This window comes from Rhinolophus sinicus, linkage group LG10 (assembly GCF_036562045.2).
Source record: "Rhinolophus sinicus isolate RSC01 linkage group LG10, ASM3656204v1, whole genome shotgun sequence".
In the NCBI taxonomy this organism is placed as follows: domain Eukaryota; kingdom Metazoa; phylum Chordata; class Mammalia; order Chiroptera; family Rhinolophidae; genus Rhinolophus; species Rhinolophus sinicus.
This window is the reverse complement of record NC_133759.1, coordinates 88,493,981-88,519,040: the sequence shown is the minus strand read 5'-3', so window position 1 is coordinate 88,519,040 and position 25,060 is coordinate 88,493,981. Positions and strand designations below refer to the sequence as shown.

General features: G+C 50.1%; 1 protein-coding gene across 6 annotated transcripts in view; it reads right to left on the bottom strand.

Moving 5' to 3' along the window:
- ABLIM3 (actin binding LIM protein family member 3) overlaps positions 1 to 25,060 on the bottom strand; it is a 103,282-nt gene that overhangs the window by 35,755 nt on the left and 42,467 nt on the right. For all 6 annotated transcript variants that reach the window (XR_012489830.1, XR_012489832.1, XR_012489831.1 and 3 more), the window contains exons 4-8: positions 20,943 to 21,126; positions 18,974 to 19,086; positions 12,542 to 12,668; positions 8,732 to 8,825; positions 2,137 to 2,224 (exon numbers count right to left, since the gene is read on the bottom strand). Coding sequence is in view for 1 of the 6 variants with exons in the window: in XM_019734351.2 (XP_019589910.1) it covers positions 2,137 to 2,224; positions 8,732 to 8,825; positions 12,542 to 12,668; positions 18,974 to 19,086; positions 20,943 to 21,126 (606 nt within the window). In the remaining 5 variants the exon portion in view is untranslated. The remainder of the gene's footprint in view (positions 1 to 2,136; positions 2,225 to 8,731; positions 8,826 to 12,541; positions 12,669 to 18,973; positions 19,087 to 20,942; positions 21,127 to 25,060) is intronic.

Sequence of the window (25,060 nt, the reverse complement as noted above, 5' to 3'; positions counted from 1 at the left end):
CTGTATAATGGGGGCTGTTACTCTACAGTTCAGAATGACCTCTAGGATCCTTCCACCTCTAACCCCTGTGCGACTGTACATAAAGTATTTGTAGAGTCACAGCATCTTAGAAATGGTCATCTAGCCTAATCCAACAGGAGTCCTGCTCCAGCATTCGAGCAGATGGTAGGAAATTCTGTTGAATAGCTCTAGGCCTGTGGTTCTTCACCAAGGATGATTTTGCTTCCAGGGGACACTTTGCACTGTCTGAGATATTTTTGGTTGTCACAGTGGGAAGGGGGACGTTATTGGCATCTCATTGGTAGAGGCCAGGGAGGCTACTAAACACCCTGCAATGCACAGGACAGTCCCCACAGCAAAGAACTGTGTGGCCCAAAATGTCAGTCGTGCCAGGGTGGAGAAACCCTGCTGTAGGCACAGGGACTCACTTCAGCTTGCGGGAGCTCCTGGCCCTGGGCATTTGTGGCTACGGCAGGCTTGATAAGAAGACACACTCCCTGGCACTGCCTCCCTTAGTTCTGCCTGGTGGGAAACTGGAAGGAGCCGCCTTCACTCCTCCCTAAGACAGCTCTTCAAACATCTGGGGACGGCTAATCATAGCAATTCAGCTAACAAGGGTCACCTGTAGAGTGAAACTTGTGGGGCCAATGCGGGGAGCAAGGGTCCTCAGGGAGCAGCCCAAGACTGCAGTGCGAGCTGGAGGGGCCCAGGCGCAAAGGGCTGTGGGGATTCAGGGAGGAGGGCGTGTAAGTTGTGGGTGGGTTTGGGGGGACTTCAAAGGGGGTTATGAAGTGGAAGTGACTAAACTGGGCCTAGAGTGATAGGCTTTGCAAAGGAGGGCACGGGAAGACAAGTGTTCTTATTGAAGACAAGGTACGCAAACAAAACCCAGACGCACGAGGGCCACAAGTTCTTTTGAGGGGCCGAACACCATTCTAGTCACAGGGTCTGCCCTGCACACTGACCTCTGCACCCCAGCCACACGGGCTCCCCTCTGTCTCCCACACTTGCCATTTCTTTGCCCACCTCAGAACCCTGCAGTTTCTGTCCCCTCAGGTTGGCGCAGCCCATCTCTCCTGTCGTTGCCCAGAACGCCCACTCACGCTTTGTATCCCAGCTCCCAGCCCTTCCTCAGAGAAGCTTCCCCGGTGCCCCTCCCCACCCCATTATGTGCTCTCACAGTCCCACACTTCTCTCCCTCATAAAACATCACAGTTGACAGTTATTTGTGTGATTATGGACTTATGGACGATAGTCCATCTCCCGCACTGCACTGTAGGGAAATGGGGGAAGGGCTGAGGTTGGAACTCCCTGTGGACCCAGCACAGAGCCCGCACATGGTAGGGGCTCAAGAAATAGTTGTTGAATGGAAGAAGGGACAATTGAAAGCTGGCAGCTGAAGTGTTGGGCTGGTTCAAGGCTGGAAAGGCAGTTTGAGACTTTAGTGAGAGGGTCTTAAATGCTAGGCCACACTGGTGGGCAGGGACACCTCTCAACAGGGCTGTGTCAGGAACTGCGATGCTTGGGGATGTGGCTGGGCTGAGGATGGGGATTGGACCCAGCCTAGAGGCTGATTGGGAGACTGTTGCAAGAATCCTGGAGCCAGAGGGCTGGACCCTGGGAAGGGGAGGGAAAGCAGCCCTGCTTTGCTTCTTAGAGACTGCTGGTTCCCTCCCATTCCTTTTTGTGCCTCTTGAGAGTCTAGGGAAGACCTGAGCGGTATCTTGATGTGATGCTTTGAGATGTGGGAGAAAGGAGGGGACGGGGGGTGGGGTAGAGGCTGTGATGCTCAGACACACTGCCACCCAGGCGTCCCTCTGAGGTTCTCTGACCCCTTAGCCTTGTTCAGCTCCACCTCCCATGGCCAGGCAGAGCCGGGGAGCCTGCTCAGAGCACTGCCAGGGAAGCAGGCCAGCCGAGCAGCGGGTGGAGGCGCACAGGCATGGAAGGCAGATTACATGTCACTTCCTATTAGCCACACCAGCAACTTTCCCAAACCACCCAGAGAGGGGCGAATTAATAGCAACTTTGAGGAGAAGCCAAAAGCAAAGATTAACACTGAACTAAAAGGAGACTGTGTCTCCTTTTCCGTCACGGGTGGCTTGGAATGCCTTACGGAGGGTCAGGTTTGCTTACCTGTGAGGTACATCTCCTCCCCTTCGGTGAACATCTGGTGGCAGCGTACACATCTGGCACAGGTTGGGTGGTAGTGCTTCCCTCCTGCCTACGGAAATAAAAGGAAGAAACAGGAGGTCAGAGCTGGGGCTACTGCCCAGTGGGGTTGAGTTTGAACATTTTCCGGGCACATTAGTGTGTTTGGTGTGTTCACGGCCCTGAGGTTTGATGGGAGTCTACCCGGGGAGTCTAGAGCCATCTAAAAGTCCCCCCAGGAAGCTTGGTGATTCCAAACCATGGATCCCTGGTGGCAGTTCAGGGGATTTCTCTGGACACCTGCACTTCCATTTTGGCAGTACTCATTTCCAGATGAGGAAACAGCCTTGCTTGGAGGATATCCCAGCATCCCCCAAGAATGGGGCCCTTACCATTAGTGGTCCAGGAGATGATTTTAAGTGGTACATGGACCCAGGGTTTAATAACATTGGATCAATGGAAAAAAAATGATCTCCTTTTCAATCCTCTATCAATTCTTCTGATTTTTTTCAAGGAGAAAGTACAAGTTTGGTGTGGTGTGTCTTTAACACCTATTCAAAACTTACTAATCTACCTTTTTAAGAAGGAGAACAGGTGTGAGGCTTGGAGCCTCCACAAGCAATAGAATCTAGCTAGAACTATGTTTATTTTTTGGTTACCAGGAATATGGCACGTGATCTTAGTTTTCCTGTTATGTTATATAAGTTTTCGTATATGTCAGTGAGCCAACTTAAGACAATTTAAAGTGTTAGTTAAGAACACGTACACAAGGTTCACAGACATGGCAAAAACTGTGAGTGGTACATAAGGGACAAATAGACGCACCAAGCCACGACCTGTGGGGAGCCTCTGACCTCCAGGCCACTCCCATGATGGTTACCTGGGTGCCTCCGCCCCTCTCCCCAGCTCACCCAGTCTGGCCTAGGTGGCCCCTTCCCTATACCCGCTTTCCTGTTCTACCATTATTTAAAGTAAAAATGGATGTGATTTGTAGCTGCAAATTCTTCTTTAGGAGAAGAGACAGCTTCAGAGCGCTTGTGACTCAGGGGCCACCGGAAGGCGGTGGCAGTGCTGGCGCCGGGCCTGGCAGGGGCAGCCAGCAGCCCAGCGTCACTTCCATGCTGAGTCTGACACTACAGCCCCAACCTAGAGGACGTGATGTGTCAGGGGTGGCTCCAGCTTTTCTATATGGGAGGAGCGTGGTGCCGTGACTGGGTGAGAAGGGGGGGCTTGTTTTCAGGGTCTATGTTGCATGTTAGGGCAAGGTGTTGGGGGTGCAATATGCCTGGGGGATACTGAAGGATATAGGGGGTTGTTAAAGCCCCTCCCCGACCCCCAAGCTATCACTAGGCCTGATGCTATTGGTTTCCTTCAAATTCAAAAATTATAATTGCATAATGCTGAAGGCCGATTTCTGAGCCTTTTAGTGGTGGGGGTAGGGTAGGGGAGGTTGAGTATGGGTTTGCCTGTTTGGGAATACTTGACTTACTCTAAAAACTTAGCAAGAATGTGGAAAGGGCAGATTTTTAAACAGGAAAAAAAACACCCCCAAATGTTTTTTGGGGGATAAACACCCCCAAACCCTCCACTATCTATCCCTTGCTTTTAGTCTTGGTTGTTTGCGTGGCCCCCACCGATGATAAAATGTCTTTCCCGCCATCAAAGCAAACTGTGTTCACACTTTGGAAGGAGCCTGCTCTTTTCCCCAGCTGAGATATCGTGGCCCTGGTTCTCCTGTACCATGACAGGGAGAATTGGTTTAATTAGCAGTCTCTCCCTACTTCGTGTCTCTTTATCATTTGAATTATAGACCTGTTTTCCAGGGTGGCAACAGCCGTTGGCAAAACTTAAACTTGGCATCTTCCTAAATGTCATGCCCCACCACCCAGCACCAGCTGAAAGAAGCTCCGCGCCCACCTCAGCACCCTGGCCACAGATGGCATTGAAAACAACTAGAGGGAGGGAGGGAGGGAGGCTCTCAGAGCCGTTGGCACCAGCGTAAGGGAAACCAAGTCAGCGAGACAAGATGAGACATTCTGTCCGTTCACAAACTGAAATCAAGAAAATAGTGAAGAACAATGGCAAAGAATTAGTACCTGAAAAATGGGGCCATATCGGAGAGGACTGAGAACCACACACAAGGTTAGGAAAAGCAGCACAGGGCACCACGTTTGTGGTTCTCCTTGGCGAGGACACAGATTCATCTCTGTCACTGAGGAAGGGACTGTAGGGTGTCCTGGGGAAATGGAATTTAATGAAGGGCCTATTGTGTACCTGGCTATGTGCTGGGTGGGCCCTGTAGTGGGCAGCTGTAGTTTTTGCCTGGCCAACATCCTTCCTCCTTCTTCCAGAAATAGCACCAAGCCTTTCATGGGGGGGACTTCCCATTCCCCACGTCAGGCCATGTGGGTAAGTAGGGCTAACCCCACCAATAAGCGTATTCCCACTCTGGTCACAGATACTGGTTCAGAGATGGGCCTGAGAGAGGCCAGTAAGAGTCAGTCCCAGGATGTTTGCTGAACTATTAGAAGAGAGACGCTCTCCTTCCATTGCTGCCTGAGAGCCAGGATGTTAGCTTGGAGTGACAGGTGTCCAACTTCCCCACCATGAAGGAGAGATTTCCTGACAATAAAGCGACACAGAAGAAAGTGGAGCCAAGATGGCGAGATAGTCTAAAAGCATTTGTTTGAGCACTGGATTCAGCTGTGCCTGAAGCTAGAACTACCCCTGGGCTCTTTATTATGGGAGCTGATAAATTTCCTTTTTGGCCTGAGCCATTTAAATATAGGTTCTGCACTTGCAATGAAAAGACTCCCGACTAACTATAAAGGAAAACCACAGTCATGTGTGTCTCCTTTACTTTCACACTCCTACCACACTCATTGCACTCCTGACACCAGACATGTGAGTTTTTTCCCCTACACCAAACAATTCTTTGGGACACCAGCTGGATGTCCTATAATTTAACTAAGTTCTGACACTATTTACCTGGCGAGAGCATCAGGCCCCACAAGTTAAAGGCTCAGTCCCACAAGATTGTCCCCCCGCACCCCGCATACACACACACTTCAGATTTCAATCTCAAGGCCCAGGTTGTCTCCTGTACATCTGACCAACTGGCTATAAATCGGGGTTCCCACGACCCCCAACTTGGGTTTGATAATTTGTTGGAATGGCTCATAGAACTCAGGAAACACTTATGTTTAGCAGTTTATTATAAAAGGATGTGATAAAGGATGCAGATAAACATCCAGATGGAGAGCTGCACAGGACCAGGTAGGGGGCAGGGGTGCGGAGCTCCTTGCCCTCTCGCACAGCACTCCTCTCCCAGCACCTCCCTGTGTTCGCTGACCTGGAAGCTCTCCAGACCCTGTACTTTGGGATATTGGAGGCTTCATTACATAGGCGTGATCCATCATTCACTCAGTCTCCAGACCCTCTCCCCTTCCAGGAGGATGTGGCATAGGATGGAAAATTCTCAGCATCTAATCATGGCCTGGTCTTTTTGTGACTGGCCCCCATCCAGGAGCCCACCAAGGGTCGCTTCATTAGAACAAAAGACCCTCCTATCACCCAGGCAATTCCAAGGGATGTAGGAGCTTGGTGTCAGGAATCAGGGTCAAATATTAAAACAAAAGATGCTCTTAGTGCTCTTATCACTTAGGAAATTACAAGGGTTTGGGGAACTCTGTGCCAGGAACCAGGGGCAGTGACCAATATACGTATTTTCTAACATGTCCATTCGGGGTTAAATAACAGTAGTATTCTCCATTGATAGATAAAGACTCTAAGACTCAGAGAAAGTGACTCGCTTAAGGTTTCATGGCTTGACGTGATAAAATTGGGATCCAAGTCTGTTTCACTCCAACCATGTATGTTTCATGATATCCCCACTATCTCAAAGACCCCCTCAGTGGATGAGAGCTGTGGGCAGCGGTGTGGGGGTATAGGAGCCCAGAGTCCTAGAATTTGCTCTGTCTCTACCAGAAACACTGCGTGTGACCTTGGAAAAGCATCATGTGTCTTGGGGCTCACTTTTCTCATCTGTAAAATGAGGAGGGTGAACTAGTTGATTGCTAAGTCTCTCCCAGCTCTAAGAAAACAAAAATCAATATGTCCAAGATGCTAATGGAGCCTCGTACAAACGGAATCAATTGAAATGCAGTCACCACAGCTGCCCATGAAAAGGAGGCTCCCACAATGCTAACAGACAGTAACAGGCAAGAAAAGACAACCCCCATTGACATCCGTTCAGAGCAGCTTGGAAATGCTGGGGCAGATTCCCATTTGCAGCTCTGCATGTAATCAAAGCTTTTCCTTGAAAGAAAAGTATGCTTTTATGATCTCCCATCCAACTGACCCTTTACCCCCCTACAATCCCGATGCCTCTCCCCCACAGTCCTGCAGACCCCACACATGGTTCTCCGGCAGGCGACATTCTCCACACCTCACAGCTTTTTCTCAGCCCGAGCAGCCTTTACCTGCTGTGCAGAATCTGACCCACACTGACTGACCCCGCCATCTTTTCTGAAGGTCTAGCTTCTCATCTCCCCCACTCTCCCCCAACACCCCTGAGTGCTCTTCCTCTTTCTGTGATAACGCCCAGTTTCTTCCTGCCACCTCTAAGCAGCTGCCCCACAAGGCTGCCTTCAGCCCACTCCCCCCATCACCTCTCTCCCCGCCCCCCTCAGAAATCCTAATGACGTCCACGATGCTGACTATCATTCAAATCCTAGCATCATTAAAATTGGTCCCTCCAGGCCTGAGCTTTGTCTCTGAGCTCTGATCCACATTTCTGACAGCCTTCTTGAAACTATCCTGGAATTTCAATCACAACCCCTCCCAAAAGGAACTCACTGTGTTTCCGCCCAGATCAGCTTCTTTCCCTGCCACTCCCAGTTCTGCAGATGGCAACACCAGACTTCCTCTCACCCGGGCTTGACACTTTAGACCAACTATTGGCCTCTTGTCTTTCAGTCTTCATGTCTACGAGTTGCCCCACATTTGCAAAGCTACGGCAATTCTAATTCCATAATCCTGGAGACACAGTGGTTGTCCTTTCCACTGCCACTGGAGTCCTTCCTCTGAGGTCATGGTCTCCTCACTTCCAGTTTCTTGCCTCTAAATTTAGCCCGTGTACTAAGGTGTTATCCTCGCTAAGGTGCAGCTCTAAGCAAGGTCACTTCTGCTAGGTCTTTCCACAACCCCCCCGTGGCCCAGTGAATCACAAACTCTTCGCCCTGGTATTGGGCCCTCGGAAACCTGGGCCCCGTACCCTTCCTGTGCTCCTGTTTCACGCCTTATCCTCCACATTGCACTCTTACTGTTCCCCAGAAATGCTTGATAGTTTATCAACTCTGTGCATTTGTTTACCTTTTTCTAACTCCCTACAATCTTTTAAAAACATAATTTGATCATGTTGCTCCTTGGTTTAAAGCTCTCCAGTGGCTCCCCATTGCACTTACTATAAAATCCGGTCTTTTACAAAGCCCTCTGTGGGATGCCCTGTACGATATACTCCATTCCCCCTGGCCCCGATTTACGTAATTCAGCCACCCTGGCCTTTTTCTCTGTTCCTGGAATGGGTCAAGCTCATTCTTCCTCTAGCTCTTCACATGACAGCCTCCTCATCCTCAGGGCTCTTTCAATGCATCTCCTCAGAGAGTCCTTTCCTGGTTGCCACATTCTCTCATGCTGAGTCCAGATGTGGCTGCAAAATCCTTCTCAGCACCTGCTGACTCCAGTAACCACAACCAACTTTCCAGATTTGTCAGAATGAATGATTCTGCTTGAAAGAGCTGACGCAGTTTGCCATCCCCCAGCCTTTGTCAGTGGGAAAAGTGAGGCCTTGACAGGCAAAGATACTCACCCCAAATCTGAGAATGAGTTAGCCGTTGAGTCAATATTAGAATCCAGTTGTTCCTACACTTAGGCTATTGTTTTTCCTTAACACCAAACTCTTTCTGTTTCTAATGCTCCAGGTGGGTGCTCCCAAAGCATAGATGGCTTCCTGGGCCCATAGGTGTGGGAAGGAAGGCCAGGAAGGCCTGTGGACAGGGTCTCAGGAAGGGTGCTGCAGGATGTCTCTCCCTGGCAGAACAAGCTGTGCATGGAAGGCAGAGGAGAGCTGTTGCCATGGCGACGTACTAGCCAGAGAAGGGCTTAGGGAGCAGGCTGCTAGACAAGCTGGTTCTTAAATCAGCACATTTACCAAATGCTTAAAAAAACAAAACAAAACAAAAAGAAGGGCTCCCATCCTCTAGCAGGGTTAGGAAGAAAATCATAATTGTTACTCCTCTGTGATTTATCTGGATCGGAATCCAGAGAAGTAACGATGTTCCCATCATAGCATTTTTGAACCAGGAATAATTTTATCCAGCTGCTCATTTTGGGGGTGCCCAGAGAGGCAAGGTTGTCTGCTCAAGGTCAAGTAACAAGCTAAGCTAGGGCAGAAGAAGTGTGGGAGGTGGAGGCTGTGGAAGAAAGGGGGTGTGGTGACTTTCTCCATCCTCAGTGATGACTTTTTGGAGTCACAGGCCATCCTGCTCAAACATCTTCGCAGTGACTTGTACCCACTCACCTCCAAGACCCTGCCGCTGATGTATCGGTCACACGTCTCGCATTTAATGCCAAACTGGGAATGGTAGTCGGACTCGCAGTACGGAACACCATCCCTGCAAGAGGAAATCCACACAGGAAGAGGAAGTTGGGGGGTTTGTGGGGGTAAAATGTGGAGGTTCCAGGACCTGCAACGGATGGGGTCTGGGCCAGAATTAGAAGCACTGGGGAAGCTCGTTAAAAACGCAAACTCCCTAGGCAGCCCTCAGATCTGTGGAATAGGAGAAGCCCTGGGCGCGGGGCCCAGGAACCCACATTTTGACACACTCTTTGAGCCTGCCTGGGAACCACTGGTCTGCTGCTGTCCAGCTACCACTTTTCCACTCGCCTTCTTCCCTCTCCCCACGTGATCGCCAGACCCCTTCTCTTCCCTTTACCCGAAGGGCTCTTAAAATTTTTTTTATTTTAAGTTTATTAATAGTTATTTTTATTTATAGCAGAGGTAATATTTGCATTTGGCAAATTACAAAGGTATAAAGGGAAAAAAAAGTCTTCACCCTCCTCTCTGCGCCTCCCAGTTTCTCTTCCAGGAAAACCAGGAGGTAATCAATGTGATCAATTTTTTTGCATCTCTTTAGGGCTCCTCTTCTGATTAAAAATTTCACCTGTAGTGAAAGAATCGTCTGGCTGCTCCCGGGTCAGTAGCACGGGAACCTCCTGGCTACCGCCTCTGAGCTCCGTTTTTGCCTAGCACTTACCACTTACCGGGCAGTAATAAGATGGTTGTTATTATTCCTACCCTGCCCCCTACTACTTGCCACGGACATTTATTGCTGGGTGTGTGTCAGGCTCTCTGATGGTATTTTAAACAGATTATTTCATTTCCTCTTTATGGCGTCCCTATGAGGTCAGAACTATCAGTCCCTCCATTGTGTGCATGAGAAAACCCAGCTCGGTTGACCTAGCGCTGGATTCACACCCAGGCAGCCTGGTTTCTCACTCAGGTTGCTGTGAGCATTAACGGACATGGTTCTAGGGTGTCCTAGGGCTGCCAGGTGAACCCCCATGACTGCGGAGAGGGGTCTTTAAGGAGGCCACTTGGGCCCAGCTGTCATGTGCCCATGTGGAGGTATTTGGGGTCATCAGAGAGCTCAGCCCAGCCTGGGGCCTGGCCTAGCTCTAAGGACTTATCTGATGATATGTATCTCTCAGGAGTGCTGATGACAGCTCTGAGGAGAGAGGACCATTCCCCCCACCTCTGGGTTTAACAGAACTGACTCACACACAGAAAGCCTAAGGGTCAGGCACGTCATTGCTCCGCCTCCAAGTTGCCGCCATGTTGGGATTGCTAGGGGCCCACGCTGGGCGGCAGGGCAGTCAGGGTTTTCCTGAAGGAGAGGCAACAGTGAGGACCAACGCCCAGCAAAGTGGGCCCCTGAGACCGACAACCCTGTCCAACCCTTCTATACTCTGGGTTTGGGAGGGTGACTCTGAGGGGCATAAAGTCATGTGTCAGAAGGTGGGGACAATGAGCCAGCAAAATTTGGGTATAAATGCTAACACCACGTTATTTGGATCCATGGGTTGGTAAGCCTTGGGAAATTTGTAGGATACGTGATTCTAAAAAGAAGGCAGATGGTAAAATCAATATTTACTAGGTATTTCTTAGGTATGAAGCACAGATCACTGGGCCTTTACCCATGAGATAGGCCACCTTCTTACCCCTATTTTTATAAATGAGCAAACTGAGACTTGCACGCTGGGATTGTAATTTGGGCATCGATGCCGGGCCAGTGCCTCTAAGCCCCTGCCCGTCTGCTGGCAGACAGATGCAGAGCCCAGAGCCAGGCTGTAGAGGCCCAAGTTGTGGTGGGCAGTCTGGGCGGGGCTCCTTGAGAGGAGTTCTGAGCAAACCGTTACTCCCCCAGAGAATTCTGACTTTGGCTCCCAGACTCAAGGACTCCTGGCTGATGAATCACTAGGGGCACTCCTTACTTGGCAGGTACAGAGGAGAACACTAAAATCCTACTAGCATGGCTTTCAAAGTTCTCAGAGACGCGACCTCAGTTCACCTCTGCAGCCTTGGACCCCGCTGCACCTGTGCACACACCTGAGCTCCAGCAAACAGGATGGATGCGTCCAGCACCTCCCTGCCCTTGCCCAGTCTGGGCGTTCTGCCTAGAATCTTTCCTTCTTTGCATTTTTCAAATCTTGTCCCTGTTTCCAAGGTCCAGCTCAAATACCACATCTTCCATGAAGCTCTCCCAGGTTGCAGATTCCACTTCCTGCTAGTTAGAAAATCCCTCCTTTTTCTGAATATTCCTGGCCTGTGTTGTCTGGCTGGCATCCATCTCCCCCTCTGCTAGTAGCAGCACCTCATCTGGGCTTTCCTTAGGGAGTCACCCTCTCTACTCTCAGTTACTTTGAGCCATAGAGGGCTGTTCTCTGGCTCTAGGGGTCACTTCCTCCTGGCCAGTGATTGATCAGAAATGGGCATGTGACCCAGCGGTGGCCAAGCCGTGAGACTTGTGCTGGAGTTCTTGGGAAAGGAGACCCTCCCTGCTGGGCTCACTAGCCTGGAGTTGCTGGTACTCCTCTTACCACTTGGGGAGGGCCTGCTTGAGAAGGAATTCAACACCGAGGGAAGCAGAGCTGAGACACACACACACACACACACCTAAGGTGCTGATGACATCTTGAGCCCCTGGATTCAGACATGCTGGAAGCCCGCATGCCTCTGGCCTTCCCATTCCTATGAGTCAGCAAACTCCCAGTTTTGCTTTTAAATGAGTTGGAGTTGGGTTTTCTGTCACTTGTGATCAAAAAGATCTGAAGGAATAAAACTTGTCTTGAGCTCTCTATCACATATCCCCTGGTGTCCTAATTCTTCATCCATATGCCTTATCTCCCTTATTAGACTAGAACTCTCTTGACAGCAGAAACCATGGATGCTGCATTTTAGTGCTTGCTGTGTCCTAGCATCGGGCCACAGAGTGGTACCTGGGAAGTGTCTGGGGTGAGAAAGAGTCAAAGCTGTGAGGGTCTGTGGCCATCTACGTGAGTATATAACTGTGGTCACTGGCTTAGCAGCAAGGGGGGCTTGTGTGGTGCTGCAGTGTGCAGGGCTCTGGACGCTGGGCCCTCTCTGCTGATAATCGTGTGTGCCAATCCTCTCCTCTCGATGAGATTCATTCAGCAACTATATAGGTCAGGCACTGTGCTAAAGGCAGCAGCGAATAAAACAAAGTCCCTGCCCTGGCGAGGACAGACATGAAATATTATCACTGAAGCAAGTTATTTACCCCCCGAGCCTCAGTTTCCACAGCTTTTAAAATGGGGATAAATACCTCATGGGGGTCGTTACGGGGTTTACTGTGATAATCCATATACAGCAGTTAGTATGTTCCTTGTACATAATACAAACTCAGTAAATAGTCATATTACCATTATTAAAACATGAACATGGATAAATACTACTATAGAATTGCAAACGGTGTTAGTCTGGATGAAGGGACAAACCGGTACTATGAGGGCCAGTATTGGGGGACTGGAGGTGGTAAGAGGTGGTATGAGGCTACCTCCGAGGAGAGGGTGTGGGACCTGAGACCAGAGGGAAGGGAAGGAGCACGTGAAGAAGGGAGAAGAGCATCTCAGGCAAAGGCAACACGGTGGGAGGGACCCAGGGTGGGTGAGACGCTGTTCGTGGCAGAAGTACGGTAGCTGGATGGAAATAAAGGGACATGGTGCTGGACAGTCAGGTGAGGGCCAGAGGGGACAGCCTGGTAGAATGCAGAGGCCCGGGGAGCCGGGGTGGGGAGGGAGAGAGACCCACTTGCTGATGTACTCTCCGGTGAGGATGACGCTGCAGGTCTGGCATTTGAAGCAGCTGACGTGCCACTGCTTGTCCAGTGCCAGGAGCGACTGGCCATGCTTGATCTCCTCCTTGCACCCAGCACAGTCTGCAAAGACAAGAAGACACCACTGAGCAAAGGATTCTGGGCCCCTTGACACTGCCATCATCTCATGCCCAAGTCAAGGACACCCCTTTGCGAACACCAGTTTTCCCACAGCTGCTCGCACCCTGGCACTGGCACCCATCTGGAGCTCTACCAGGGGAGAGAAAAGGCCACTGGAGCCTCGGCCTCTCAGCAAGGGGTCTTGGCCTGAGGGAGTAAGAAAGATTTCCCAGGATTCCTCCAGAAAGTTCCCTGCTTGTCATCTTGACCACTGTTCCTCCAAAGCAGACCTTGCATTGCTTCTGGCCTGCCCTTCAGTAGCTCATGCCACTAAGCTCATGCCACTCTCCATGACCTGGGAACCTGCAGCGTCAGCACCACCCGGGAACTGGCACACATGCAGCAGCGCAGGCCCCACCCAGACCCACCAAATTTTATCAAGAGTTCGGCCCACAGTCAAGTCTGAGAAGCACTGCTCTAGCTTAGTCTCCATTTTTTCTCACCCTTAGGTGGGATGCTCAATGGCAAAGAGTGGGTCTGTGTTTTGTGGTTAAATCTATTCTCTCGCCTAGCGCCTGTGCTCGGCACATAGCAGGAACTCAAAGCATATTTGCTGAGTAAGTATGAATGAGTGGGCCTTAGAGGTACCCAGGCAAAGGATAAAATGTACCAGGCCCGCCCCTCCACAGTGTGCTTCTATACCAAACATTTGCCTCCCAAAGCAGCAAGGATTAGAGTCTGATAAGACTGTCCCAAACAAGAAAGGTGCCCTCACGCTCCATCCCCCTCACCCTGGGACACGCGCAGGGGCCACAGAATGCGGGGCCAGCTGCCTACTGCTCAGTCAACATCCGGGGAGGGGCAGGAAATGGAGCCAGAGTCCAAGGGACTTGGGAGATGTTGGGAATTGAGGCCTGGCCAACCGGATGGCCCACTCTGGAGGAAGAAAGGGTCATGGGGCAAAGTTTACCAGAGGACAAGCCTCACTCTTGGCGCCACAAGACAAATACACACTGAAGCAGTAGGGAGAAAGAAACGCACATCGCGTTGGGAGAGCCTGGCTGGAAGCCCTCCCATCCAGCTGGGAGCCAGTCCTGAGAGAGGAGGAAAGTCTGCATGTCTAGGAAATGGGGTGTGCCTGCGCAGGCTGTGGGAAGGGTCTGGGCCCTGATGAGGAGCTGTACGACGCGACTCCCATAGTACCCGCCTCTTGGCTACTCAGCACCTTTCTTTCTTTCTTTTTTTTTTTTTTTTTTTTTTATACAGGACTTTATTGGGGAACAGTGTGTACTTCCAGGCCTTTTTTTTCCAAGTCAATTTGTTGTCCTTTCAATCTTAGTTGTGGAGGGTGCTGTTCAGCTTCAAGTTGTTGTTCTTTCAGTCTTAGTTGTGGAGGGCACAGCTCAGCTCCAGGTCCAGTTGCCGTTGCTAGTTGCAGGGGGCACAGCCCACCATCCCTTGTGGGAGTCGAACCGGCAACCTTGTGGTTGAGAGGATGCACTTCAACCAACTGAGCCATCTGGGAGCTCAGCGGCAGCCCAGCTCAAGGTGCCATGTTCAATTTTATTTGCAGGGGGCTCTGCCCACCATCCCTTGCGGCAGTCGAGGAATTGAACTGGCAACCTTGTGGTTGAGAGCCCATGCTCCAACCAACTGAGCCATCCGGGAGGCAGCTCAGCTCAAGGTGCCGTGTTCAACCTTAGTTGCAGGGGGCAGAGCCCACCATCCCTTGCGGGACTCGAGGAGTTGAACTGGCAACCTTGTGGTTGAGAGCCCACTGGCCCATGTGGGAATCGAACCGGCAGCCTTCGGAGTTAGGAGCATGGAGCTCTAACCGCCTGAGCCACCGGGCCGGCCCCTCAGCACCTTTCTAACATCTCTGAGCACAGGCTGGGGGCAGCCAGGTCTCTGATTGTAAAACGCTTTAAGCCCCAGACCTTCAGATGGGGGGCTGGGAAAATAGTTTGGGGTTTATTTATTTTCCTTATTTTTCTCCTGGGATAAGTCTACCTCCCCTTACCGCTCCCCCCATCCCAGTAATCATAGGCTTCAGAATGTAATAATTTAGAGAGGTCAGGCACTCCCTCCCCTTTTATAGACAGACAGGAGTCTGAGGCGACTTGCCCATGCTCGGCAGAGCAGAACCTGAGGGTTCAGGTGTCTGGTCTGGCTTTCCAGGCCACAAATAACTGCACTTGTGTCTCTGTGGGCCTCCCAAATAGGGTTAAATGATTCCATAGGGGTTCAGAATTCACAGAGCATTTGGTGACTGTCCCACCCAAAGCTGGAATCTATAGCGTTCTCAACAGGTGGGCACCATCCTCTGCTTAGTCACCTGCAGGGGTGGGCAGCTCACGTCTTTGGAGGAAGTCCACTCTACCTCTGGATAGGCCAGATCGTCAGGATGGGCTTCTTCATACGGAGCCGAGACCCAACTCCTGCTGACGCCCCCTAGTTCATGCATCCAAGAATAATCTACCTCTTTTCCCACCTGGCATTTCCTTCCAATATTTCAAGACAGCTGCAGTGTCTCTCTTCTGCTTCCTGTTGTACACTCGCTTTTCCTTGCTTGAAGTGGCCATCCCTCCACTGATCAAATTCACTGTGGATTCCATGGAGACAGGCACGGAAATCGGCCAACCACCCAGTTCTCTACCTCGCTAATAAAACATATTTGAAGAGCTGCGTTCTTTCAGGGCCACATTCTAGTAATGAATCCCATCTCTCTAAGTTGTAGTGATCTATCTGGAATGAGTTGAGCACCTGGAGTTAAACTTTAGGAGGTAGTGCAGTGGGGAGAGGTTGGGTTGAGAGGTCAGAGGCTGGCTGAGGGGAGGATCCCAGCTCCCCCACTGGCGAGTTATATGACCGGTAGGCCCCAGCTTCCTTATCTGAATATCTTCCTTATAACACTGGTGTGGAGATGAACTGAAATCAGGTCTGTAAGGACTTAGCACCGTGCTTGGCACTGGTGCCCACTCAGTGGTCACTGTCATAGTTGTTTTCCGTTCTTCTGTTTGCAACCCACAGTCTCTGCATTCTCCAGTCTCTGATCTGAGGCCAGAAGCACCAGGGAAGGCCTGCTGACCCTTCCTGAGAACTCGGGGACACCAGCTCCACGTGGCTTTTCTTTTCATGTTAAGCTGCTTGGTCCTGCATTGTCCTGCTTCATATTTATCAGGACCTTTTTTCACCCTCTTCTTCTTCCTTTTACTCTTGGCCACCGTTGGAGTCTCAGGCACCCATCCAAGAGCCCATGAGTCTTGTGTCATCAGCAAGGTCAGGAAAACCACACCCTGTCCCGAGTTGATTTCTGTAGAGCCAGTTGTCTCCTCCTCATATGTTCCTCTCTATTCCAAAATTACAACCTTCAGCTGGCAGAAACTATGCGGCTGCCACCTGTTCCTCCCAAATCCTTCAGTTTATGAGGTCTTTAAAGACCCCAGACAGCCATTTTTAGGTTTTCTTGACTGTGTCACTCATTCCATTTAGATCAGCAAAAATGAGTGGGTTTTGTGCGTCATAGCAAGTTCCCCACCTTGTTTTGGGCAACTGATCCAGGAAGACAGGCCCCTTCTCAGTGAGCAAATCATGTCTTTGGCATAGGGTTTTAAGGGAATAGGCTCCAGGGCCAGGTTGCCTAGGCTCACATCCCAGTTCCATTACTTACTATCTGTGTGACTTTGGGCAAGTCATTTAAGCTCTCTGAGTCTCAGTTTTCTCACCTATAAAACTCATCTAAAAGATAAGTTACTCTTATCTCCCTTATAGAGTTATAATGATTAAACGAGGTATATATAGAAAACTTAGTGTATTGCCTGACAGTAGTGACAGTCAATCAATGTTAGCAGTGGTGATGGTGGCGGCGATGGTGGTAGCACCAGGTGGTGATGGTGGTGTTGGTAGCTAGTGTGGTGATGGTCATGGTTGCGGCTGTGATGGTGATAGTGGGGGTGACGGTGATGGTGGTAGTGATGGTGATGGTGGTGACAGATGGTGACGTTGATGGTGACGCTGCTACTGCTGCTGATTCTTCTCAGTGAAGTCTGTGAGGAAACATTTCTCCTTCCTGTGCCAACTAACACGATTCTTTTAACAGTTCCTGAGTATTATTCTTGATCTTTTTTGAGTAGATACTCCTCCTGCTTTTCCAGAAAGTGTTTATTCACCCTCCAGGGATGAAACTTCACACTCCCATAGATAAAAAATACACCATATTTTTTTTCTCCTTCTTTTTCCTTTTCCATCTTAGACTCTCTAGAATCTGCTTTTGGTTCTCTCTATCCTTTGGGAACTCAACAGACCTTCCATCATCTCCTCTAGTCGTTTGTAGTAGGGACAGTGACCCCCTCTGGGGAGAAAACATTTCTATGAAACACATGCCCTGTAGATCCACAGATTGATGTCTTAGTGAGTAACAAGATGAGCCATGATCCTGGGGGACCCCCCCACCCCGGCATACTGCCCACGTGCTCATTTGCTTCTCATTGTTCATTCTTTCTCACCTTCCTGATTCACGGAATTATGGTGGAGACATTGAGTAGCCTCTCCTCAAGGACACAGTCACACGCAAGACTCCCACACTAGCTGAGGAATCTTTCACCTGTGTGAGACCTGGTGCACACAGTAACACGCAACAGAAGCAGAGAGAAGTAGCAACAGATCCAGGAATCTTCCTCTTAGTTCTCCTTTGGTGCGCTTTCTAGATTAAACCTCCAAGCCAACAGAATCCCTCGCTTTATATGTAGAGAGCGCTGTACACACTCCCATGTGTTAGTCTGGCTCCTGTATGCTAATGCATTTGCTTCCTACAAAGCTGGGTAGACTGAGTCTCAGGGCCTCTACACCACTGCTCTGCATCCCGCAGAAGGTTGGCAGGCTCCTGACTCCCAGCTGCCCTCTCTCTACTGCCTCACACATGGTCCCGCTGGACTCTCGCCACCTCAGTGGCATCTGTCGCAGGGCCATGGTCCTGCATCTCAGCATCTCATCTTTGCTCATTCTGCACGGTGCTTTCAAGGAGTTAGGAAAGATAATAGTGTATGCACTCAGCCACCTGTAGATGGAAACCTGCTCAGAGCAGCACACTCTTCTTGAGCAGCCCCAAGGATGCTGAAGGAAGGGCTGTACACATTCCGCCAGCAGATCTGATTTGACTGAAAGGAAGGAAGGGCGAGGGAGGGCGCCTTCCCATCGTCTTTTCCCTGGCTCACCGCGCTGGCTGGACTCTCCTGGAACCCTGGGAGCCAAGCCCTGCTGACTTAGGGTGCTCCATGCTCAGCCACCTCAGCAGGATGCAGCCCCAGCACACTGACTGTGACAGCCCCCCGCACTGGCGCAGGGTTGCAGCACAGGAGGCTAATGGGTTTTCATCGATTCTGTCGACGAGGCCAGCGAGTATCATGAACCATGAAAGAACACCGTGGAGCCTAGCACGGCTCACGGAGTCCCTGGGTGCCAGGACCGCGTGTAGCAGCCGCCAGCTCCCCCGCGAGGGCACATACCATTAGCAGCCTAACAAGGGGTCTAGAAACGCTGATTTAGACGTCTTACTGCCAGACACACCGGAGTGGAATGGACATGCCACAAATTAGAATGACTGTTCCAAGGTATATTCTTGCTCCTTAATTTGCCCCCCAAATCTATGGTTCAGTGATAAAACATAACATCTACTATAGCCTGACAGATAGCCCCTCACCCCAGATGGTGCTCCTCAATCTCAGGGCAGCAAATGAATCACCCGGGAAGCTTCTTCTGAATGAAGCTTTCTAGGTCCCATTCCTAGAAGGCCAAAGGGGTCCTAGAAATCTGTATTGTTATCAGTTCTGCAGTGACGCTGATGCATCAGTCCCTGGGACACACTCTGAGACGCTAGCACAGCCCTGTGGTTTGCGCCCATAGTTTCTCTTTTGTAAGACGTGCCTGAGTATTCTTTTTCAGTGGAGTCGATCAAAATTGAGAAGCTCTGGTGGCAAAGCACTTGACCAGTTCTGTTGGGGTGCCCTTGGGAGTGTGGATGCAGAGGGGAATCAGGTCAGGAGCCCAGCTCATCTCAGAGAAGCCCCGCCTGACTGCACAGGCCATCCCTGCTTGCGTCGGGCCGCTGCTTTCCCTGCATTTGTACTTAGGGAAGCTTGTGAGTCTGGGCTGTATGCCAACTGGGTCATGATTCAGGAGTCCTCCGGGGCGGAGGGGGGGAACCTCCTCCACTTCCCTCCAGGCCTGCAGGAGCCGTTAATGTTGCTGGGACGGGGGAGCCCTGGGACACAGCGCTGTGGACGGGGAGGCACCCAGTGGGGAAGACTCACGGCTTGGTCCTCGGATCTTGATGGGCTTACTGCTGGTCATGGACTGGGAGCACGTCTGACACACACATTCCTTCCCGCTGAAGGTCACCTTGTCTCCAATGGGGAAAGGCTTCCTGCAAGGGGGACGAGAGAGAAATTCAATGCCTCTTCTTTGGAGGGATTCTGTGTCTACTGCTGACCTGACAACACACGCGCCGAAAGCTCTTTGGGAACACACACAGCTTGCCTTCTAGAGCACCAGATAAATTCAAGCGCCGTTCACAGGGCCAGGCTGGCGAAACCACTCAGTTAGGGCCAGGACTGGAAACTGGAGGCCCACTAGGCTAGTTACTTGAATTTAACACTGGGCACCTCATGACACTTAGTTGAACTTACATATCTCATCTGTAAAATGAAGAGGTTAGTAACTCCTCTGAGACTTGTTCCTTCTTCCTCGAAGGACTTTTTCCATCCCAACTCGATCTATCAAGAAGAAGAACTCATTCCACTCCAGACTTACCAAATTTCTTTCTTTCACCTCCAGGAAGTTTAGAAGTCCGCAGATAACCTCTTCCTCCCCTCCTCTGCATCTGTGCAGTTTTGAGTTCCACAGCTCGGAGCTCTCAAGCTCGTCCATGGCCTGCCTCCCTAACTAAATATAAACCATCTCCAGCGTCCTCACACTGTCTGTCTCATCACGCAGCTACGCTTGCACAGGAAGTCGGGGACACCACAGACTCTGAGCATAACCCCTGACATAGGCTGCCAGTGTCTCCACTGCCCCTGCGTTAGCAGTGGGGGTCGATGGAGGGAGTGTGGGGGCCAGAGTCGGGGAGCTGTGTTTTCCTCATGGTTCAGGCACTGACTCACGGTAAAAGGACACGGTATGACCTCGGGGAGGTGCTACATCTCTGTTGGGCTTTAATAAAATCTTAGACCGTATGGACCCTACTGTGTTAGCCTCCAGTGGGTCTGAGATTCCAGGACCCAGGGCCCAGGTTTTAAGAGATGAAAGAATGAATGGATTCCACTTTTTACACACTATACCATTGGCCCCAATCAGAAACTCTAATTGGTTAGTTACTCTAACTGGTAACTAACAGGTGGTTATTTTATGGGGAGAATAATTAATCTATAAATTCCGTTCCCAATTAAAAAATGCATTTCCAATCATGCTTTACTTATGACTTAATCAGAGCGGTCCATTAAATTTTAACGTATTTGGGGGCAAGGTTGAGGTTTATTTTTCATCCTTCATGTGGTGCTTGGCATATAGTGGACCCTTAATGAACATCTGCTAAGATAACAAGTGATTGGGATGCTGGGGTGGGGAGGAAGGATGGGGTAAGCATTCCATGACCTTACAGATGTCCTGAGAGGCTACATGGTTATCATTATGGTAATAGAAAGAATAATAGAAGCAGACACAATTATGTACCAGTTACTGAGCTAAGTAAGGTCTTTGCATGCATTGTGTCATTGATCTTCATGAAAACCCAGTGAGCTTGGAATGGTTTTGATGCCCATTTTACTGATGAAGAAGCTGAGACTTACAGAGGGGAGGTCACGTGCCAGGGTCATGGAGGAAGGCTATACACAGGTATGCCTGCAGCATGCGTAGCTGAGACGTGAGGGCCTGGGCCAGGGGCATGGTTTCCAAACTGAGTCCTGAGGGGCCAGGGTGCTCAGTGGTTCCTTTGGGCCTTGTGATGGGAAATGGGAGGCTGAGTGCGGGGGCTCGGGTTCTCACTCTGCCTTCAGTGCAGGACAAACTAGTGTTTAACACTAGGTCACGTTTGACAGAAAGGGTTCAGGTGCTAAAAGGTTTGAAAACCACTGGCCTATTGGATCCTCCCACCCCTGAGATTCTAAAATCCAAGCGTCCAGTATAAAGCCCTGTATAGCCCCAGATCTACCCGAGAAAGGCCATTGCTTCCCTTCCCTGGAGGCTAAGGACGAGGGTCCTGGCCTCTGCTGGCCCCTGACTCACCTGCACAAGCTGCACACAAAGCACTTGGGGTGGTAGGTGCGGCCCAGGGCAGAGATGACCTCACCGGTGATGAAGTCTCGGCAGCTGTCACAGCGGGTGCCATAGAGTTGCTGGTAGTCATGGGTACAGATGTACTCTTGGTTCTTGAAGAAGAAGCCCGACTGGGCCAGGCCGCAGCCACACACTGGGGAAGCAAGGAGGGAAGCAAGAGCAGGCTGAGTCCTGGGAGGGTCTGCAAGCCCAGGGTTCTCACTGGGGACAAGGCCAGCATCTGACTCGGCAACGAGTGGCTAGAGAATGGTGGACATCAGACCCCTGGGCCTTTGGGGCCAGTGTTCCTTAAAGTATAGCCTGAAGACCGCTTACGTGAGAATCACCTGGTGGGCTTCCAATGCAGGTGCTTGCGTCTGAGTCAGACTCCCTGAGGCTGGGACCCAGGCATCTGCACTTTACCACACTCCCCAGCTGATGGTAATGCACACCCACTGAAACCACGGAGGTCGTACCACCCTCTCAATACATGGATGAAAAGTTGAAGGCTCTGTGGCTCACACAGTGCTGTATAGCTGGTGGTAGGTATCATGAATTTGGTAAAAGAATCGTTCAGTTAAAACGTTTCTGGGCATTTCCTACATGCATGACTGTGTGCCAGCTGAAGGGCAGAATGGGGCGCATGTGTTCTGAATCCCAAACTGGAGACAACTGAGGAGGGCAGTGGGATGGATGATTTACAGATTATTCTCATCATAAGCATAAAGGGTGCATCTGTTCCCAGGCATGAATGATAAAACACAATCCCCAAACGGTAAAGAGCTAATAATGTGCACAGAGAGAAGACCGTATAGATCACATATCACGGGTGACAGACCATGGGCTGGTGCAGGCAGCAAGTACTGTGAGTGGGGAGGAAAAGGGAACGCTGGCAGCGGGGGAGAGATCATGGGAGGCTTCTTGGAGGAGGCAGCACTTGAGTTGACCGTCAAAGGAACAGAATATGCTAAATCACAGAGGCAGGGAGTTGCAAGTGATATTTGTGTGGAGACGGAGCTGGGGTAGGGCAGGTGTTTTTAGGGAGTGGATGGCAGTAATAAAGGAAAACATTGACAAGCCAGTTAGAGGACGGCTCAAGTCTGACTTAAGAAGTTTAGGTTTTGTGGGATACTGAAAGGCCATGAATGGTTTCCCCTCTAGTTTTTAAAAACTTAAAAAAAATTTATTTCGAAAAACTCAGACATATATAAATGTAGAGAGAAGATTACAGTGAGTCTGTCACTCAGCTGCAAAATTGATCCATTGCCTTGATAGCTTTTGAATAGAGACAACGCGGTTTGATGAGGTATTTCATTAGGTCTTTTGGGATATCCTTGTGGACAATATGAAGATGTGTAAGACAGATAGAAGAGTGGGTGTGATATAATTATAGGTGTGTGAGCAACTGAATCACGGGGGACCATCCTTCCCCAAAGGACACAGAAATGTGGGAAATGAGATTTCCCTCTGAGAATGAATTACGGAAGCAACACATAATGGGCTGACTAGAAAGAGGCCAAGTTTCTTCCAAGAGATCGAATGGCTCTGAGGCCACCAGAACCGCTAAGTGTATCCATCCAGCTAAAGCAAGGATGGGCCAGCCAGGAAGGGGGTGGTCAGTCACCAAAGGAAGGCTGCCGGAGAGCCCGTTCAGACCCTCTGACCAGGTCCTTGGTCTCAGTCTGCATTCACCAAGCGACGGTCTGATAGTTTGACTTTCTACACGGATCGCCTCTGGGAGAGAAACAGCTGCTCACGAGGAGGTGAACTAGTACAACGCAGAGTGACAGCTCTTGTTTACATTAATCAACAGGCACTCTGGTTTTCTGCATCGGTTTCCTAAGGACTTTGTTAGCACGAGTCAGCTTTCTCAAGCGTGACCAATGGTGGGGAAACCGATGAGGCACAGTTTCCACGCCTGTAAGTGTGAGGACCTGGCCTGTACCAGGTGACATCACCCCAGTAAATACTACCTCATCTTGGATAGGAAAGTTCTGCAAAAGCAGCCAGGTTAAAAATAGGAGGGACTTCCAGGTGAATGCAAGAAATTTTGCACAAGTGTTTGTTCACTTTGCAAGCCAGAGGCAGGCTTAAAGGGCCAGGCTGAGTGGGGAGGGCAGCCCCAGATGTCATAGAACCAGGGGGATCAGTGAGCACGGTGGGAGATGTAGTGGTCTGGGAATCAGACCACCTGCCACTAACTCTCTGGGTGATAATGAGGCCCTCTCTTGTTTGGGGCCACTGTTCACTTGTATGTAAAATGACCTAAGTTCTTCTTCTGACACTGCCATCCTGTGAGTCTAGGAAAAGGAAAGCTTCCTTCAGGGCTTACCACGTGCCAAACATTTTAAACTCAGTGTGAGGCAGAGCTGGAAGCCCCTGGAGACCCGCCCTGCGGAGAGGCAGGGAGAATGGGTGGAAGTGGTGGTGGTGGTGGGAGGTGGGGAAGGGTTCTTCTTCCCTCAGGCTTCATGAAAACTCATCACATCAAACAATGCCGGGGCCAGAGGTTAGGCAAGACCAGAGTACAGGCTGTTCTGGGCTGTGCAGGTGGTGGATCAATTGACTTCATGGCTGTGGAATTAGTGAGGTCATGGCCTACGACCTCATTGGAAACAGCTCCTGTTGTTTCCCTTCTTTTCTCTCCTTTGTTTCCCCTGCCAACTCCACCCCCAGAGCCACCTCTCCCAGTGGAGAAAACCAGGAGGCCACAAGAAAACTTAGAACAGTCAGTTCCTCCTTTCCCCCCAAGGAGCTGAAGGAGGAAGTTTTTGTTAGAAAGGGTACTAAGGTTGATGAGAATCTCAGGGGCTCCTGGAAATACAGTGGGGAGCACGGGGATGGAAGGTGAGCTACACCCATGATAGATGTATCTGCGGCTGAGCAGAGCTTGACATTCACATACTAGGAAAGGCCATGGAAAGGCTCTGCATGTGGAGCTCTTGTGGAATCAACACACTGGGGGCAGACATTATTCTGTGACTCCAAAATATAAAGCCTACTCATTTAAAAGAAAAGTAGTTATGTGGTTTGACAATGGGACAGAATATGAAAAGTTAGCACTGCTTTGAGAAACTCCAGAATGAATGTTCACGATAAACATAATGCCTAGAAGGACTTGCCCACGGCCCTAGCATGTTTCAGTGGAAAAGGTGCTGTTTTGCAGCTTACTGGACCTTTGTCCATGTTCTTATTCTGCCTCTGAGGTGCTGTGTGACTTTGAGAAAGTTACCTCCCCTCTCTGGAGCTCAGATGCCTCATTTGTAAAATGAGAGGGCGAGGTGGTAACTGAGGACACATCCAGATCTGAGAGATCAGGTTCCTGTCGTATCATTCTGTTGGTTTTCAAACATTTCAAACAAGACCGAGTACTACGAAATTTCAAAATCAAAGAGTTAGAAGGGCCTCTGGGGGTGATCTATCTCATTATTTTAAATATTTAAATTGTGAAATATATGATGCACGCAGAAAATGTATAAAATATGTATGTACAGTTTAAAGAAGAATAAAAAACACACTCCCAGGTATCCATTGCCAAGTTTACAAAATAGAACATTGCCAGCACCTGGGAAGTCTGTTCGCCTCTCCCTAAAGCATTCCCTTCCCACAGTGTCCCCAAGTGTGTTTATCATGCCTTTTCTTTTCTTTATAGTTTTACTACTTGTGATGTATCCACAAGCAATATGGGGTGGATTATGAACAGACAATTTGATAAGAATTTTATTCTCTTCTAACTAGTGCCAAGTGGGTGCAGGCATGTGTCAGCACTGACTCCTTCTCCAGAGCCAGTTTATTTCTCATCCATCTATACACTGAGAATAAGACTTCTGCAGGGGGAATCCCAGCTTCAGTCAGAGGCCTCCTATTAGGTTCCTACTTGGCCCAGGCTCCAGGCTTTGCCTCCTTCCCGCTCTCCATGATCCATATGGCCAGCAAGGTGAAAAGTCAAGGTCTTCAAGATTTAGATAAACCATCGGGGTTAAATCTGACATTGACAGTCACAGCAGGATTTCTGCTTTTACTTTTGTTTTTCACCTCTTCAGATTCCTTCCTTTCATGTCAGCACAGTCGTGCATGGTAAAAGAGTT